General features: G+C 40.5%; 1 protein-coding gene across 46 annotated transcripts in view; it reads right to left on the bottom strand.

Annotated features, from left to right (window-relative positions):
• Positions 1–18,758, bottom strand: part of ank3 (ankyrin 3) — a 586,147-nt gene that overhangs the window by 74,073 nt on the left and 493,316 nt on the right. For 39 of the 46 annotated variants that reach the window (XM_062977313.1, XM_062977317.1, XM_062977314.1 and 36 more), the window contains one exon: positions 13,749–13,851. In XM_062977313.1, coding sequence (XP_062833383.1) covers positions 13,749–13,851 — 103 coding nt within the window. The remainder of the gene's footprint in view (positions 1–13,748; positions 13,852–18,758) is intronic. The other 7 variants (XM_062977312.1, XM_062977319.1, XM_062977330.1 and 4 more) reach the window with 1 other exon arrangement.

Here is an 18,758-nt window from a genome sequence, read left to right as displayed (position 1 = left end):
AAATTAATATAAGACACTGTCTTATTTTCGGGGAAACACGGTACTAGCTAAATAGTCCACTATGGTAGCAGGAAGATTCCAGGAGTTATAAAACAGTGTTTCCACACTCTAAGAATCAGTCAAATGAATAATCTGCTATATTTTAGATCCATAAACACATTCTGACTTTAAACCAGATCTGGCCTCACTGACCTTAAAGACATGAAATCTTGTACGAAGAAAATAACAGTACAAAATCTAACCAAAGAACAGTACATGTTTTCTGGCACCTTTAAAAAAGTACGAACAAAGATAGCAAGTTCTGACTATATGAAATTTGCTTGAGTCTATTATTATCCTCCCTCCAAGCTCACAGACGGCTTCAAAAATAATTTTTTAGGTTCCCATTGTCAAGAATAATTTATCAGTTCCATCTCCAAATGCGCCATGCATAAGGATGTGCAGTCATTTCTAAGAAGCTAAAGACAAGCTGGGATTAGAAACATTCTCACTTCCTCTGTTGGCTAGGGCATTTCCCCCCCAAGATAAAATGCTAATGCAGCTTCCAATGTTCTTGTTCTTAGGTTTCCCCAGCTTTGAGTGCTTCACTTTTGAGTATATGAAACAGCCAAGCATGTTTTCGTTCCAAGACTATGTCACGTTATGCCTTACGAAATCTAGGTTCATACCTTAATGTACATTCAAGAAGTGGTTGAAGACAATCATGGCTCCCTGACAGGTATACATCTATGAATACTCTGTCTGCAAATTTATTTGTCATATCTAAGTATGTACCTTATTTAGGTTCAGTGCTTAAAACACTTCATGCATGATTCTCAGCCCATTTATCTTAAAACAGTCAGCTCTCTACATTCCCTGGGACAAGAGGCACAGGACCCCCGCAAAATTAAAAAAAAATGCATTTTTTTCCTGAGGGAACATCTCTAGGGTTTTTCTAGGTCCTCCCACACAACTCTGTGGTCATATTCTACTGGAATATGAAATACACTGGAGGACCTAGAGAGTCCTAGAGAGATTTTCTCATGCTGGGCCCTCCAGCATGACTCTATAGTCAACTTTCTTGAGAGAACATTTTAATCAAATCCATAAATCATCAAATAGGCAAAAATAAAACCTGCAAATTAGGAAGGCCTTTTACTCAACCTTTCAGACCAAACCCAAGGCACCTGACATGTTTAATAGAAAAATAACAGAATACAACCATCAAGAAAAGGAATAAAAAGAAACTAAAAAGAAGAGAGCAACTGCCCACAATAAAGATCTGATGAAATTAATGAGTTCCATCAGACATCCTAGCAAAAGAATGGTAAAATGCACTAGGTTAGACCAAAAACTCATCTAAGGGCGTAGCTTGAAAACACATGGTTTGCAGATATGCAGCAACAAGTTAAACTGAAATATGTAAAAGAGGGCGATACTCTGAAATAGAGCCCGTAATGTACATCAGTGTGCTTAGATGTAAACCACATTATGCGGTAAAACTAATTACAGGACGGTCACGTTGGCAATCCATGTATGCATATTGTGGTGGGAGAGTTGAAAAAAAATCCCACATCCTTTGCAGCTATGATGCCATGGATCCTGTGGATCCTGGAACTGGGTTACTTGCACTCTCCATGTTTCAACCTGGTTCCAGGTCTTTCCACATTACTAGCTCTGCCTTCAAATCACTTTCTCTTCTGCCAGTCTCACACTGACTTAAGAGGATAGTGTAGATGTGTCCTAGTTCAGCATTCTATCATGCACAATAGCTAAAAAATTGTCTATACAAAACTAGCAAGAAGGATATGAGTGCAACAGGGTGCTTCCACTCTTGTTCCCAAGAAACTTATGCGCCCAAATATACTGTCTCTGATAGTGGAGGTGATATATTGCCATCACAGACCTAACATGGTAGGAGTGTGGGACTAACATTCTGTGGGAAAAAATTTCAAATACCCCTTTGGTTATGGAAACCCACTAAGTGACCTTGGACAAGTCATACTTTCTTGGCCTCAGAGGAAGGCAAATTCCATCTGAAGAAATTTTGCCAAAAATATATATGTTATGATAAATTCATCTTCTGGTCACAATAAGCTGGAAATGACGTCAAACAACAACAATAATGCCGTCCTGGCAAATAAGCATTAATGATCCTAAACCTTTTATATAATAATCCCTATTAAAGTTATCCAAATAATTAGCCATCACAGCAGACATGGAAAACCGCAGCTTCTATGTGGAGTTTCAGGGCCAGAAAAGCAGATGGAGGAGGCAAAAGAATGGTTTACCCCAAGGCAGCGTTCTTGCACCGACCTTATTTAATATCTTCACGAACGATCAGCCACAACCACCACTCACAAAGAGCTTTATATATGCTGATGACCTTGGCCTTACAACACAAGCAAAAGATTTTGAAACAGTTGAAAAGCAACTCACCAATGCCTTGAAAGATCTCTCCAGCTACTACAAGGAGAACCACCTGAAGCCTAATCTTTCCAAGACACAAGTGTGTGCTTTCCACCTACGTAACCGCGAAGCCAACAGGAAACTGAAAGTTACTTGGGAAGGCCAAGAGCTCGAACACTGTTTCCATCCTAAATACCTTGGTGTCACCTTAGACCGAACACTAACATATAGGAAACACTGCATGTACACCAAGCACAAAGTAGCTGCACGCAATAACATCCTGCGGAAACTGACTGGCAGCGCATGGGGAGCAGACCCACAAGTAATAAGAACCTCAGCCCTGGCCTTGTCTTTCTCAACTGCAGAGTATGCCTGTCCTGTTTGGCACAAGTCTGCCCATGCGAAGCAGGTGGACATAGCACTGAATGAAACATGCAGAATCATCACGGGATGCCTTAAACCTACACCTGTTGATAAACTCTACAAGTTAGCTGGCATTGCCCCTCCTGATGTGCAACGGGAAGTTGCTGCTAACGGTGAGAGAAAAAAGGTCGAACATTGTGAAAGCCACCCACTGCATGGCTATCACCCTCCTCCCACCAGACTCAAATCAAGGAAGGGCTTCATGAGAACCACCACTCCTCTTGATGTTCCTCCAGCAGCAGCAAGGGTGTCTCTCTGGGCAGCTAAACCTGGCAATTCCAACTGGATGCCCCCCCAAGAGGGTCTTCCTCCAGGGGCAAACCAAGAATGGGCAACTTGGAAGTCCCTGAACAGACTCAGAAGTGGAGTGGGCAGATCAAAAGACAACTTGGCAAGGTGGCACTACCTGGAGGAATCCTCCACCTTGTGTGACTGTGGAGCTGAACAAACAACTCAGCACATGTATGCTTGCCCACAATGCCCTGCCTCATGTACGGAGGAGGAGTTGTTTAAAGCTACAGACAATGCGGTTGCTGTTGCCCGCTTTTGGTCCAAAACTATTTAGTTGCTTGTGATTTCTTTTTTTTTCTTTTTTCTTTTTTCCCCATTATTTGAAATGTATTTGTTGTACAATGCTTTTGACACGAAATAAATAAATAAGCAGACATGGAAGTGGAAAAGAATTCCATTTTATGACTTTGAGGCTATGAAGGTAGTGAAATGCAGAGCAAGATCTTTGGTGACCTGTGCAATGTACATTTTTTCAGATAAGCTTTCCTGAAATCTAATACAGTGGAGTCTCACTTATCCAAGACTCGCTTATCCAAGGTTCTGGATTATCCAAGGCATTTTTGTAGTCAATGTTTTCAATATATCATGATATTTTGGTGCTAAATTTGTAAATACAGTAATTACAACATAACATTACTGCATATTGAACTACTTTTTCTGTCAAATTTGTTGTAGAACATGATGTTTTGGTGCTTAATTTTTAAAATCATAATCTAATTTGATGTTTAATAGGCTTTTCCTTAATCCCTCCTTATTATCCAAGATATTCACTTATCCAAGATTCTGCCGGCCCATTTAGCTTGGATAAGTGAGACTCTACTGTATGTGAAACTGCAATATAAACAATTATTTTATAACACATGAGATCTTCTCTTTGCCTTTTATTGGCCTCCTTTTAGACAACTAGGGTTGTCTGTCACTGTCATATCCTCAAATTACGTAAAACTTTCTTGTAAAAAACATTATAACCCTACACTGATGCTGCATGTGATTATCATTTTAGCTCTGTTTTTAAATTATGTTTTAATCCAAAATTAAACATGTGAGACTTGGCTGGCAGAAGTAGACTTCCCTGCCTGTTCCTTTAAAGAGCAGCCCTCCAGCCCTTAAAAATGTGTCATACAGTGAGTCAGAGATCATTGAATACTGCAGATATATATATGCACTGTATAGTTTTCAGCCTGTACTGTAAACCATCATCCTAAATGCGATTTCTTAGCTTTGCATTAAACCATGTTGTTGGCAAATACCTTTCGCACAGTTTTCTATTTTAAACAAAACTGACACTGAATAATTGTGGTTGATTCAACCTCCATCAGATTGCTTCAGTGGTTTCTACAAATACAAGAGGTTTATCATTGCGATTTGCCTTTCCTGCCAAAATTCAGGGTCAGGAACAGTAACCCAAGCATTCTGAAAACCACTGTGGGCACACAAGTCTGCTAAGCACGATAGGAATACCAAAATATTGCTATCCAGTTCACTGCACAAGAATGTTACATTTAAACGTTTAATGAGTGCCATGTCTTAAAGCCTTTTCGTTAGAGGATTAAGGATTCCTTCATATTCCTTTGAGAAAACAAACCTCTGCGAACCCCCCCCCCCCCATTTTACAACATAAGCACTAGGGCATAAATCCAATTGTTTATCCCAACTGGATTAGAACTACTGAATTACTGAGTACTTGATAAAACAACACACAAATGTATGGTTTACTTATTCAATAGGTCTATTGTAGTTGGAAAGCAAGAACTGGACTTAAGCTCAGATCGCCATCTGTTATATTCATTCACTGTTCTTAGTAAAGCAAAAGGTTTTTTTTGTGTTGAGAAACTGCAAGTCGCTTCTGGTATGATAGAATTGGCCGTCTGCAAGGACGTTGCCCAGGGGACGCCTGGATGTTTTTACCATCCTTGTGGGAGTCTTCTCTCATGTCCCCGCATGGAGCTGGAGCTGATAGAAGGAGCTCTCCCCGGGTTGGATTCGAACCTGGCAGCCTTCAGGTCAGCAACCAAACCTTTAAGTCACAAGGCTTTAACCCACTACGGCACCGGGTACATGTAGTTATTCAAATGACACAACATTACAGATGCACAAGTAAATTGTTGTTGTTGCTGTTATAAACCGTTGACAAGTACATTTTAATGAACTTATAGATAAACAACTTCTTAGGCCCCTTCTACACTGCCCAGGGGTGCAGTGGGTTAAACCCCATAGCTGCTGAACTTGCTGACTGAAAGGTCAGCAATTCAAATCCGGGGAGCAGGGTGAGCTCCCACAGTTAGCCCCAGCTTCTGCCAACCTAGCAGTTCGAAAACTGCAATGCAGCTTCCTTTTTTCCTACTGCCTTATACTTTCCCAAACATTATGGTATTTTCTAGTAAGTCATGACTTCTCATGATACAACCAAAGTATGACAGCCTCAGTGTAGTCATCCTGGCTTCTAGGGAGAGTAGAGGCTTGCGTGGCAGAAGGGAATTGGACTGGATGGCCCCTGGGGTCATCCACTTTTTTTTTTTTCGTGTCAGGAGCAACCGGAGTTGCTTCTGGAGTGAGAGAATTGGCCGTCTGCAAGGACGTTGCCCAGGGGACGCCCGGATGTTTTGATGTTTTACCATCCTTTTTGGGAGGCTTCTCTCATGTCCCCGCATGGAGCTGGAGCTGATAGAGGGAGCTCATCCGCACTCTCCCCGGGTGGGATTCGAACCTGGCAGCTTTCAGGTCAGCAACCCAACCTTCAAGTCACGAGGCTTTTATCCCCTAGGCCACCGGGGGCTCCTGGGTCATCCACTGAAATACTGTTAAGTTTAGGTTGGTCAAAAAGTTTGCCCATGCCTGAGATAGATAGATACAACATTTCTTGGGGCTCCACAAGAAACCTTTGCTTCAAAAAGGATTCAGCGGCTGAAAAAGTTTGAGAACCCCTGGTCTGGAGGAAGATCACATAGTGGTCTCCTACACTCAATACCAGGCATTTAGTCATCAGACAAAACATAACAGAGCTTCTCAACTCAAAACATATTAGTAGAAAGGGGCTCCTAAAACAGCCACCAGAATAAGCCACTCCATATTTATTTGTGTCCTCCTCCTACAATGAATGGGCCAGTTCTTTGTGGTTGTAAACACAAAGTAAACCTGTTGATTCCTACATTGGTACCAGTGACATCAGGTAATCTAGTGCTGGCATCAGCTCCATGCACTCAGCTTCTACCAAAGGGAAAAGCAGACTCCTTACATGATGGCTGCCTCGGGCCTAGCTGCTCAGCCTAAGCAACTTACTAGGCTTTTCTGTTGTGGCACAAGCTCTCTGAAACTATATCTCTTGAATTTGACAGGTACAAATTGTACAGAATTTTAAATGCTTGTTAAAAATAAAAAATATGACCATTATGTACTACATAGCACCATAGCACTATTGTAGTGTTGCATAGTGGATTCTTACCAGACTCCAAACCTGAAATACACTTAACAGCAAGCAGTTACTGTGACTGACAGAAGTCCATTCCCTAGTCAATCTAGAAACAACTGCTTGATGTTCCCAACCCTCTTTTGAACGATTCCCAATGTGACAGGCAGAAAAAGGACTCTTGGCATGAATCCTCCTTGCACCGGTGACCACCTGCTCAAGGGGAGTGGGAATGTCAGGCAACCAATTCTCGAAAGACAGAAGAATGGACTCCATTGGTTTCAGCAACTGCTTATCATTAAATGAGGTTTGGGGTAAATTCATGGTCCTGAACTACCGGTAGGTGCTAATTAGAGATCTTGGATACATTCATCATGAATATATTTTGTATTTGCAACTGCCCAACAGGATTCCGGCCACACTTCTCTACAAGGGTCTTCCCAGATTTGGAACAATTATTTCCTTTGCTTCATATGACCTGCTTCTTTAAAATAAATTTTCCAATTTTAAAAAAATAAAATAATAATATCCTATTATATATGCTCGTAATGTAACAGCTCTGAGATCATCAGCCAAGACATAATAGAGCTTCTCACTTCAAAGCATTTCCCAAACGAGACACAAAAGTATGCAAGCATGTACATACGTATGTATGTGAGTGCCTAAAATGCCCTAGAACACCAGATCCCATGTGATCATGGAAACTAGTCAGGGTCAGCTGTGGTTAGCACTTGGATGGGGAATTACTAATTAATGACAGATAAGGTAAAGATAAGTTCTCCCTGACATTAAGTCTAGTCGTGTTCAACTCTGGGGGCTGGTGCTCATCTCCATTTCTAAGCCGAAGAGCCGGCGTTGTCCGTAGACACCTCCAAGGTCATGTGGCCAGCATGACTACATGGAATGCTGTTACCTTCCCGCCAGATCTATACACATTTGAATGTTTTCAAACTGCTAGATTGGCAGAAGCTGGAGCTAACGGCAGGAGCTCACCCTGCTACCCAAATTCGAACCACCGGCCTTTCAGTCGGTAAGTTCGGAAGCTCAGTGGATTAACCCGCTGTGCCGCTGGGGCCTCAAATATTTCAGCGAAAGGAGCTGGAAGAATCATCTTTTAGTATTCCCTGCTTTAAAAAGCTATTAAATTCATTGTAAACCGATAGGTAACTTGAAAGCACAGACATACAGACTCATATGTATAGGTGTTTCAGTTGAAATCTAAAAAACTGTTAGCTCTCCTTCAAACTAGTTATTTCCGAAAAGACAAAACACATCTAAATTCAGTGTTTGTTTTCTTTTTGTCATCTAGGGGAACAGGGCCTAGTTGAATTACATAATAAACCAACAGACCTTTCATAAAATTTTATGGCAAGCTATTTGAAGCAGCTACACCATTTCAAGCTTCAGTCCAACCTGCTGCAGCCACCCTGAGCTGATACAAAAATAAACTCTCTCCTATAAAGAAAAGCGCTTTCCCAAATGCCTCCCACCCTTTCAGTCTCCTGGTTGTATAATCAGAGTAACAGCCAAGTGGCAGAGCAGGGAGGAACTCCCTGTACTGTCTGGCCTACTGTTTCATCTAAATTACTACTCTGTATAAAAAGCAACCTGTTGTGCTCAAGGACTTTCTGGCAGTACAACTGACCCTTCCATTAGTAATTGTTTACTGAAAAATTGGCTAGTAGAACTGGACTCTCACAGCCCTTCCAAACAGGCCCTATCTCCCAGGATCTGATCTCAGGTTTTCTGCTTTAAACTGGATTTCTGGGGTAAACAGAAAACCTGGGATCAGATCCTGGGATATATTTTATTTGTTATTATTTATTTATACCCCGCCATTCTCTACCCCAAAGGGAACTCAAGGCGGCTTACATGTGGCAATTATTCAATGCCGTTAACACATACAACACTAAGCTTAAAATGGACTGAATTAAAATTAATACATATTAACATTTTAAAAAAACATTGCATTCAATATTAAAATCACGCCATCCAGAAATCATAGTCAGAGGCCATTCCATAGTCATTGCACATGTGCCGAATCCATGATTGCATTAAGCTACCGTGTTTCCCCGAAAAAAAGACAGTGTCTTATATTAATTTTTGCTCCCAAAGATGCGCTAGGTCTTATTTTCTGGTGATGTCTTATTTTTCCATGAAGAAGAATTCACATTTATTGTTGAACAAAAAATGAAAATTTATTATATACTGTACAGTAGTTGTCATCACAAACCAACATAACCAGACAAACTGAATCCTATCAAGATTGTCTTGTTACTACCATTATTTCCATGTACAACAATCTATGGTACATACATTTATTGATCCTGCATGCTCTGGTATTGATGACCGTCACCCCGGCTTTCAAATTGATTTGAACCCGCAGCGGAGAGTTCCGCAGATCCATCACCAAAAGGAACGGAGCGGGACCGCAGCAGACTATTATTAAAAGATCTTTTTTTCTCACTTTCCCCTTCCCTGAACTATGTAACAAACCCCCCAATAAAAGTAGCATTTATTTTAACTGTAACACTCTCTATCTGGTTATTTTGTGTCTTTCTCTGACTCCTTCCTTTGCACGCAATTTCTCTCTCTCTCTCTCTCTCTCACTAACCCGTCCGATCTTTAAACCCTGGCGGAGGCTTCGCCCGCCATAGGTTAATACGGCGGGCGATACAAATTGGCTCATATCTTTATCAAAATTACCCCTAGCACGCTCCTCTTTTAGTCCTAACCCTTTCTAAGGCTCCTGACTCAAGGACCACCAACGGAACCAAAATCGGTCCAGTTCTCGGCACCTCATCAGCTGACTGTCAAACGGAACCGACTGCTCCTTTCAAGCCAGACTGCTCCCTTCCAGCCTTATCCCGGACTTTCCTCTCCCCGCGACCCTCGGGATGGTTTTAAGAGATCCCTGGTCCCTTTCTGCGAACTGGGGATGGGGGATCGCTCTCCCGCTGGGGAGACATAGTTCTCCAAGGACCTTCACCCTCTCTACAGCTGCCAGGAGGGTGCCTGGACGGGCGCCCTCCACGTTTCATTCATACCTTCATAATTTTATGAAGGAGACGAACACTCTTCACCAGACCTATCCCTGAACTTATGAAATCTTATACTTCCAAAGACTGCAACCCACATGTGCCTCTTCCCCATGCCATCTCTATGAATTCCTTCCACCACAGATGAACTCTTTTCCTCATGTATCCGTGAATTTTCATATTCTATGTACCTGGACACCCTCATGAATCACTGTTGTATGAATTTCTAATCGTTGGGCTAACTTCATGAATTGTGAGATCATGCTGCTAGAACTCCACTTCTATGAATTTCCATATTGGGTTCCCCAGATGTTGTGAACTTCGTTCTTATCAAATGTTTTCAATTGTTTATATCATTCATGATTCCCCTTTATGCAATGTAACCCACCTCTATGGATTCTCCCTTATTTCCTTGAAATCCATCTATCTGCCTATATGTATTTGTACTCTTTGGGATCCCCGGAAAATATGTATTTTTCCCAACTGGGTTTATATTCCAACTTTATTTTATTTTTCATTTTATTTCATATAATTGTCAAATCATGAAATCAAATAGGAAATATTTTGAACTCAACATGAACCCCAGATCCTATGACCCAGGCTTCCCTTCCCAAAAACAAAAGGATAATCTGCCACAGCTTAACCCAATCAAATTCAGATTGCATGGACAATATAGGGCTTGAGTCGCCGAATTCGGAGTATTGACCTAAAGGTGATTCGCCCTCAAGGCAAACATTGTCATATCTCCTCCAAAAGGAAATCCAGGACACCTCAGGAAGGCGCCCTGCTGAGCCCATCACCACCCATCCCTACTTCCACCTCTGACACCCCAAGGCATATCTGAAATCTGTATACGTGACAGGAACCCTTGATTGCTGTCATTAATCCCTTTAGAATTCGGCCGGGCAGGAATTAATCCGATCTTTCCTGCTCAGTCACTTCATTGTTTCAATAACTCCCGCCTTCTCCTCCCTGATTGGCTCGAGTGGGGACAAAAAGCAGCTCCCTATTGGGCCAGCAGAGCAAGGCGGGAAACGAAAGCCCGCCTCGTTCAACCCTCTAGCCTATCCGCGATCAGATGGGCGGGGGAGCGGGGCGGGAAATTCAAGGGGCTGTCAGACTGAAACACTGTATAAATATGGCTTTATTTTTGATATATGGTACCCTAGTAGACTGAATGATCACTACTAGAGTCCTTTTCAGCTGAATCGCTCAATAAAGACTCCTTGGCGGATTTTCCTTCAACTTTGGCGGACCTTCTTCATTTCGGCTTCAGGTTGTATTGCGGCTCATATTTTCCTATTGGCTCCGCCAAGGTCCGTTCTCTCAGGACTGGATCGGGACTCTCCTTAAGGGCCCGATCCCCTAAAGCGCGGTTGACAACAGTATTATGTTTGGCAGGCGTGCTTCCAAACACAAACTTTGCTAGGTCTTACTTTCAGGGGAGGCCCTATATTTAGCAATTCAGCAAAACCTGTACTAGGTCTTATTTTCCAGGGATGTCTTATTTTCGGGGAAACAGGGTATATTGGGCCTGTCTGGAAGAGCACTTGGGTCCCATCTAAACTACCTATAATCCAGTTCAATCTGCATTGTAATGGCAGTGTAGATGGAATCTAACTCATTTTCCCAGATCTCTTTATTTGCAATCAAAGGACTTATCTCACCAAATCAGTTCAGCGCTGTGCAGAAATGTTGTGCCCACCTCCTCAAAATTAGTACCTACAATTCCCAGTATCTGAAATATCATCAGAAATATCTCTTTTCTCTTGGAGAAAAAAAAAAACCAAAGCAACTATTCCCTCTGACATGTCTGTAACTGATCTAAGCCTCGCCTTGTTCGTAACTTTAAAAACAGAAGAGAGAGAAGGAGGGCAGCATCTCACACTGTAAAGCCAGCCAATGAATTAGATGTTACATTTTTCACTGATATTTTAATATATTTCCCTCCCTTTGTTTAAAGTAATCTGCCGGACATGGCTTTTGAGGAACAGGGAGGAGAAAAGGTTAATCCTTGTCTCCTTCTTCGCCTTGTTTTGTGTGCTAAATTACTTTCAACTCCTGGCAATGCTACAGCGAACCTACTCTGGGGTTGCCTTTGCCTTTTTCTGAAGCGGAGAGGATTTGTCTTGCCTAGAGATGGGAAAGCCTGGAAAAAAAGCCCAGAAATATTCCATTTCACTCTATTTTCCTCCATTTTTTTCCTAGGCCTTCCCATGTCTAGTCTCAGTGTTTCCAAAGCCAAGTAAGGATTCAAACCCTGGTTTCCAACACTCAAACCAATCTGCCACTCTGGCTCTCAACCTTCTTCCAATCTCCTCTCCTACAAAGTGCTGTTTCTTCTATATATATATTTTAATTCTGCTGGGATTCTGTTATGTAACCTGATTCAGCTCACATTTCTCACTCTTTTCAGTTTCCTTCAGGAGGAAAATTAAAAGAGGAGCAACCTGATCTGCTATCTTCCAGATCATGAAATCCTGTAGTTTCAAACTTCAAATTACAGGAAAGGAGATTCCACCTGAACATTAGGAAGAACTTCCTAACTCTGAGAACTTTTCGGCACTGGAACTCTCTGCCGGGGAGTGTGGTGGAGGCTCCATCTTTGGAGGCTTTTAAACAGAGGCTGGATGGCCATCTGTTGGGGGTGCTTTGAATGTGATTTTCCTGATTCTTTGCAGTTGGACTGGATGGCCCACGAGGTCTCTTCCAACTCTATGATTCTATGACATTTAAACAGACAGACATCCAATGAGAGAATGGCATGCTGATTTGGTTTAGTAGCTACAAAAAGCTTCTATCTCCCAAGTTTGGTTATGATACTATCAGAATGTAAGGGTGATTGGTCACACCTCAGATAATCTTCATCAGTCAAAGGCAAATACTTGTCTAATCTCAATTTACATTCCCAATCTTTGCAACTACAACACCATACACAAAGGAAAACAATTTTAAGAAGGCACATTTTCTCTTGCAGATAGTTTCAAAGACAATTTAGGCCCCTTCTAAACTAGCATATAAAATCCAGATTATCTGATTTGAACTGGATTATATGGCAATGTAGACTCATATAATCCGGTTCAAAGCAGATAATGTGGATTATCTGCTTTGATCATCTGGATTATATGGCACTGCAGAAGAGGCCAGAGATAGTTGCATTCAGGCACTTCAATAGCCTGAGAAACTATTAAGCATACATTTTTGTCCTGAACAAAATACATTTCAAAATACAAAGGATTAAATTTCCTTTGATTAACCCAGGAAGCGCATGTATTAATGCCTTTTAGAAATGAAATTATAAAAAGTTTACAAATTACATAAGATATATACTGTATATACTCGAGTATAAGCCTAGTATTTCAGCCCTTTCTTAGGACTGGAAAAAGCCCTCCTCGGCTTATACTCGGGTGAGGGTCCTGGTGGGCTTATATTCAGGTCGGCTTATACTCAAGTATATATTATATATTTATTATTTTTCTCTATTATTATTGGTATTGTTACATTTATTATTGTACTCTATTAATTATTATTATTACATTTATTATTTTACTCTATTATTGTTGCTACTGTTACATTTATTTTACTCTATTTTTATTATTATTAATACATTTATTATTTTACTCTATTATTATTATTATTACATTTATGATTTCACTCTATTATTATTAAAAGGATACATAAGCACATTTACATTGAAGAAGATGAAAATAATGGTTTAATGAGAGTTGAACAGTCATATCTTAAATTACAGTTTGATGTAAAGATTCAAAAAAATTTAAACTACTGATGCCTCAATTAATGTAATTTTATTGGTATCTCGGCTTATACTGGAGTCAATGTTTTCCCAGTTTTTTGTGGTAAAATTAGGTGCCTCGGCTTATATTCAGATCGGCTTATACTCGAGTATATACAGTACATTGCCATATACGATAATCCACTAGTGGCTTGCTAATTTTCTTGTGTTGCTATTTTGGGGCTGGAAAGACACAGTCTTATAAACTGCACTGCAAATGGAAATGTGTGGAGTTTAGGTTGTGATCAGAATGATATATTAAAATGTATACATTTGGTCAAGCGCATATAATAATACACATAATAAACATTCAACACCCATTGAGGCTTCTTTCTTTCTTTTTTCCTCGCCTTTCTCCTTTCTTTCCTCCCTGCAAAAGTATTAAGTGCCAAAGGTTGAGAGAACTTACCTGATCTTTTGATGGCACCAGCAGCTCTTCAATCATCATGCTGTCCCGCACGTAGGAGCTCCGGTTCAAAGTGTAAGACCTATCCGAACTGAAGGAGCGGAGGCTGGTTGTATTTACAATTTTACCACAGAATGTGAAGGTGAGAATGAGATGAACAAAAAAAATATTAATGCATGCAACTTCCAGGGAACAAGTTTAAGATGATTAAAAACAAGTGTATTTCAGACTGACATCTGTTTATCTGTGATTTTGAAGGGTCCTTAAACTACAATAGTATAAGCTTATTTATTATTGCAAAATAATTTGTGGAGTATGTGAATTTACATAATCTATTATGTATGACAGTTTGGGGTTGTCATTGCTTGTTTTTATTATGCTTCAGGAAACTACTCAAACTTTGGATGCTCTAGGAGGAAGGATATTGGGAAATATTTAGTATTGGAGCCCCTGATGGCGCAGCGGGTTAAACCGCTGAGCTGCTGAACTTGCTGTTCGAACTCCTAGATTGGCAGAAGCTGGGGCTAGCAGCAGGAGCTCATCCAGCTCCCCAGATGTTTATCTATATATATAAAAGGGTAGTGAAATTTTGGCCTAGGACAAAACAACAAAACTACACATCCCAGAAACACAAAACTTGGCAGCACAACCCCTCATCCATGCCTCTACGTTCATACAACAAAAATCTCCAGCTCCTCCAGAAAATGGCCAGACTTTGAGACTGCAAGGCTATTCACTGCTATTCCACCTGGCCAACAAAGGATTCCCATAAGCCACAGCAACGCGTAGCCGGGCAAAGCTAGTATTATATATAAGCATTTCTTGGGGCTCCACAAGAAACTTTTGCTTCAAAAAGGGCTCCATGGTTGAAAAAATGTGAGACTCTCCCTCTACAGAATTAGATAAATCTAAACCTTGTAAAACACATCATCCAAAGGAAGATTTTTGGCTACCAAGGTCTTTTAAAGTACATTGTGGCTCAGAATGAAAACTACTCTTTTTACACACCAATATGTCCCAGCCTAGTGTGGCCAGGGTGTTGCCTTTTCGTTTCTATGTTTTCTATGGAAAGCTTGGAAGAGTTAAATCTTTTTGCACAATGAGTCCAGAATCCTCCCCCCAGCAGAGCTGTATGACATTCCAGGAGAAATTTTTCTTAGATCCATTTCTGCCGTTGCAAAGATGCAGGAGCAAGAAAAGCTGAGCTTGCCAAGTTCCCCTTGAACATATCGGAATTATAGAAGATGGCAGAGGTTGTAAATATTATTTTTCATTACTACAACTTCCATCCCAATCATGGGTGGTGGATTCTGGGACCCGCAGTTCAAAAAGTAACCAGCCAGCAATCATAGACAAGAGCTAAAACATTTGCTTTCAGAGAAGCCGGATGTAACCTGTACTGGCCTCAAATTCATTATTGTATTGATTATTCCTCAGAAGTAAAAGACTGAAACAGCAATTGGCATCACGCATTCAGCAGAATGCACAACAATATAATCTAAGAAGTAAAGGAAGTCATTCTATGTGCATAGGTTTTCCTCTGATGTTAAGTCTAGTTGTGTCCAACTCTGGGGATTGGTGCTCATCTCCATTTCTAAGCCAAAGAGCCAGCGTTGTCCGTAGACACCTCCAAGGTCATGTGGCTGGCATGACTGCATGGAGTGCCGTTACCTTCCTACCTATTGATCTACTCACATTTGCATGTTTTCGAACTTCCAGGTTGGTAGAAGCTGGGGCCAACAGCGGGAGCTCACTCCGCTCCATGGATTTAAACCGGCGACCTTTTGGTCAGCAAATTCAGCAGCTCAGTGGTTTAACCTGCCGCGTCATCAGGGGCTCCTTTTATGTGCATACATGCCTTTTTCATGTCCGGAGCAACCTGAGAAATTGCAAGTCACTTCTGGTATGAGAGAATTGACCGTCTAGAAGGACATTGGCCAGGGGACGCCTGGATGTTTGATGTTTTATTATCTTTGTGGGAAGCTTCTCTCATGTCCCCACATGATGAGGTGACGCTGACAGAGGGAGCTCATCTGCTCTCCCCAGATTCGAACCGTTGACCTGTTGATTAGCAGTCTTGCTGGCACAAGGGTTTAACCCACTGCACCACCAGGGGCTCCTGATATATTCCCAATAAAATTAGTATGTAACACAGTTATCATACATGTCTGATGACTTCAGTTACATACTAATTATATGATTTACGCACGACAATTCTTTTTTTGGCTTTGAACTTTCCACCTGCAATATGGAGATAACAATACGGCCATGTCTTAAAAGGCTATTGTGAGGATTGCTAAGATAAAGTACATAAAGTACGTTGAATATTTGAAAGGTGTTAAATCTATATAGAAAATCTATTAAAGCTATTGTTTTCTTTAATTGCTCAGAGGGAAACAATCAGAATGAACTGAATCTCAATGTTTTATCCATTAACCCTGGAAGCTACATAAGGTATATGTTAGAAAACATGCCACACATTCAGACATGCTTTGCTGTTGTGACTGAAAAGAAAGAAAATGGTTTACGAAAATAAATGCATCCAGCAAAACAAAAAGACGTTTCAACTTATTTTTAAAAGAAAGCATATAGCTCTAGCAGATTGGATGCATGCACTTGGCACTTCTGAATAAGACTTTTACAAGATTCCATCCCAATAAATATCCCATTTATAATGTTACCACTGGCTCAAAAATAAAACAGAGTTGGCCACTGGAACATTAAAACCCATCTATCTTTTTCGCTAGGCTAAATACAGTAAACAAAACCAGGTCACTTGTTATGTTGCAATAATCAAAACGGCATTGTCTAACATGGGACACACACTGAAAACCTCACATCACATCACAATGCTGAGTAAATAAAATTAGAAAATGTGGAATGGAAAAGCAGGGAAATGTCAAAAGGGTGTCATGCTCTCTTACCTGACCTTAGGACTATATTTAGAAATGGACAAAGGGGGGGAAAAGGAACAAGGAAAGAAAGCAAGTATCAGACAGCAGAGAAAGCACAGTGCCATGGACTGGGTGACTTAGACATTTAATGTAATTTACTGCATAATATTACACTCAGATTCAGTGACATGAGAAAAACACATGTGTAATTTGACTGTATTGTTGGTTTTCAAATAGTTTTAGGGGAGTGCCTTAGAATATTACCAAATGCTCCTAAAAGGCGAAGAATTGTAGATGAAAGACAACTTGTTCTTCCACTAAACGCTCCCACTACCAGAATAAGTTATAACTTAGGGTTAGCGCATACGCTTTGTATGCAAAAGGTAGCCAATTCATAGGATTCCTAATAAAATCATTAATTTAGACCCCCTTGACATAGGAGAATTGTTTTAAAAATTCCAGTCATTAACAGTCTCCATGCCTGTTTAGAATCAAATGGAGATAGATATATGGTGTGTTGATATGTTCAAATGTCCTTGTTTTCTCTGAGTGTAACACACATAAAAGATATTGCAGATGTAAACATGAGCTACGTAGAGAAAAACAATGGTACTGGTAAATCAGAAGCATATGAATTTTCAGGCTCTATCAAGGAAATCAAAGAGAAGCCAAGCCCACTGAGGATTTCTGATTGACAGGAAACAGGTACGATACATTAACATCTCAATAAATATAAGCAGGATGTATAGGTTTACGCAACCTTTACAGATCCACCAAATAGATTACTACTAAGATGCCCTTTGAAGCCACAGTTTATATACTGTGGACAAGTATATATATAGAGAAATGGATTTTATTCTGGTTTGATAAGTAAGTTGAGATTACTTTCAAAATTCATAATAGTGTTCTTATCTAGTTTCCAGAATACTTTCTTCAGATGTAATTAAAAAGAAAGTAACCTAAGAGAGCATCCACACTTCAGAATTATAGCAGTATGACACCACTTTAACTGCCATGGCTCCATCCTACGGGATCCTGAGATTTGTAGTTTTTTGTGGCACCAGTTCTCTCAGACAGAGAAGAGTAAATCTGTCAGAAAACTGCACACCCCAGCATCCTATAGCTGTGAGTCATGGCAGTTAATGTGATGTCAAACTACTATAATTCTGCACTGTGGACTGAAAAGACTTCCATGCAAATGTCTTGGACATGCTACCATACCGAATGCAGCCACAACAACCAAGCCAAAATTATATATACATACAAGCATCTGAATTTTACCTTTGGGAGGTGCCACTCCCTGTTAGACAATGGAAGGGCTTTTCACAACAGATCATTAAGCTATAGGAAAATGCCTGCAGGCTACAAGCTTGAGAGGTTTAATTATTAGCTTCCAAACAATTCTACTGTCCATAAGCAGGCTACTAATGCACAACTGTGGAAATAATCCCGAATTACTGGGTTCCAGATGCTAGACAAGGCAGAAAAATATCACATAGACGTTTCCAATAATAAAAAACATTTGCATGTCTTGAAATGCAAAGTCGGCAATCATTCTCATAAAACCGTGACCTATTTTCCTCCCTTGCAAGAAAGTGGCACATTTCTTGGAAAGAAAACATTGTAAGGGTGCTTTTTTCCCAGCTATTTGTAAACAGACTTCAACATTTTATAAGTTATTAGTATTCACCATCTACACTCTTGGGGAAAAAAGAAAGGGACTAGATTAGCCAAGCAGCCATCTTCAGTTTCTTTTGTATAAGATGATGTTGTTTTTTAGTCTTAAGAGAAAGGAAAAATTAGCGTCAATAAGAATTACTATCAAATGAATGAACAAAAGCCCCCCTCCTTTTTTTTATTATCCTGGCTTAAACGGTCATTGTGGGCTAAACAGTCTGGCTTCGAAACAGAGGCTTCCAGCTGTTTCCAAAGGAAATCTTCTGACATATTTAGAGCATGAGAGGACACTATGGGAGAAAAATGAAGACTTCATGTGCTCTGAGCTATTGCCATAATAAAGCCATCACAGGGCACAGAGAAGCAGGAAACTGAATAATACAGTCAGCCCTCCACATTTGCTAAGGTTAGGGGTACAGGACTTCCACAAATGTGAACCCCC

This window comes from Anolis carolinensis, chromosome 3, assembly GCF_035594765.1.
Source record: "Anolis carolinensis isolate JA03-04 chromosome 3, rAnoCar3.1.pri, whole genome shotgun sequence".
In the NCBI taxonomy this organism is placed as follows: domain Eukaryota; kingdom Metazoa; phylum Chordata; class Lepidosauria; order Squamata; family Dactyloidae; genus Anolis; species Anolis carolinensis.
Note: the sequence above shows the minus strand (reverse complement) of the source record. Positions and strands in the feature narration are given on the sequence as shown.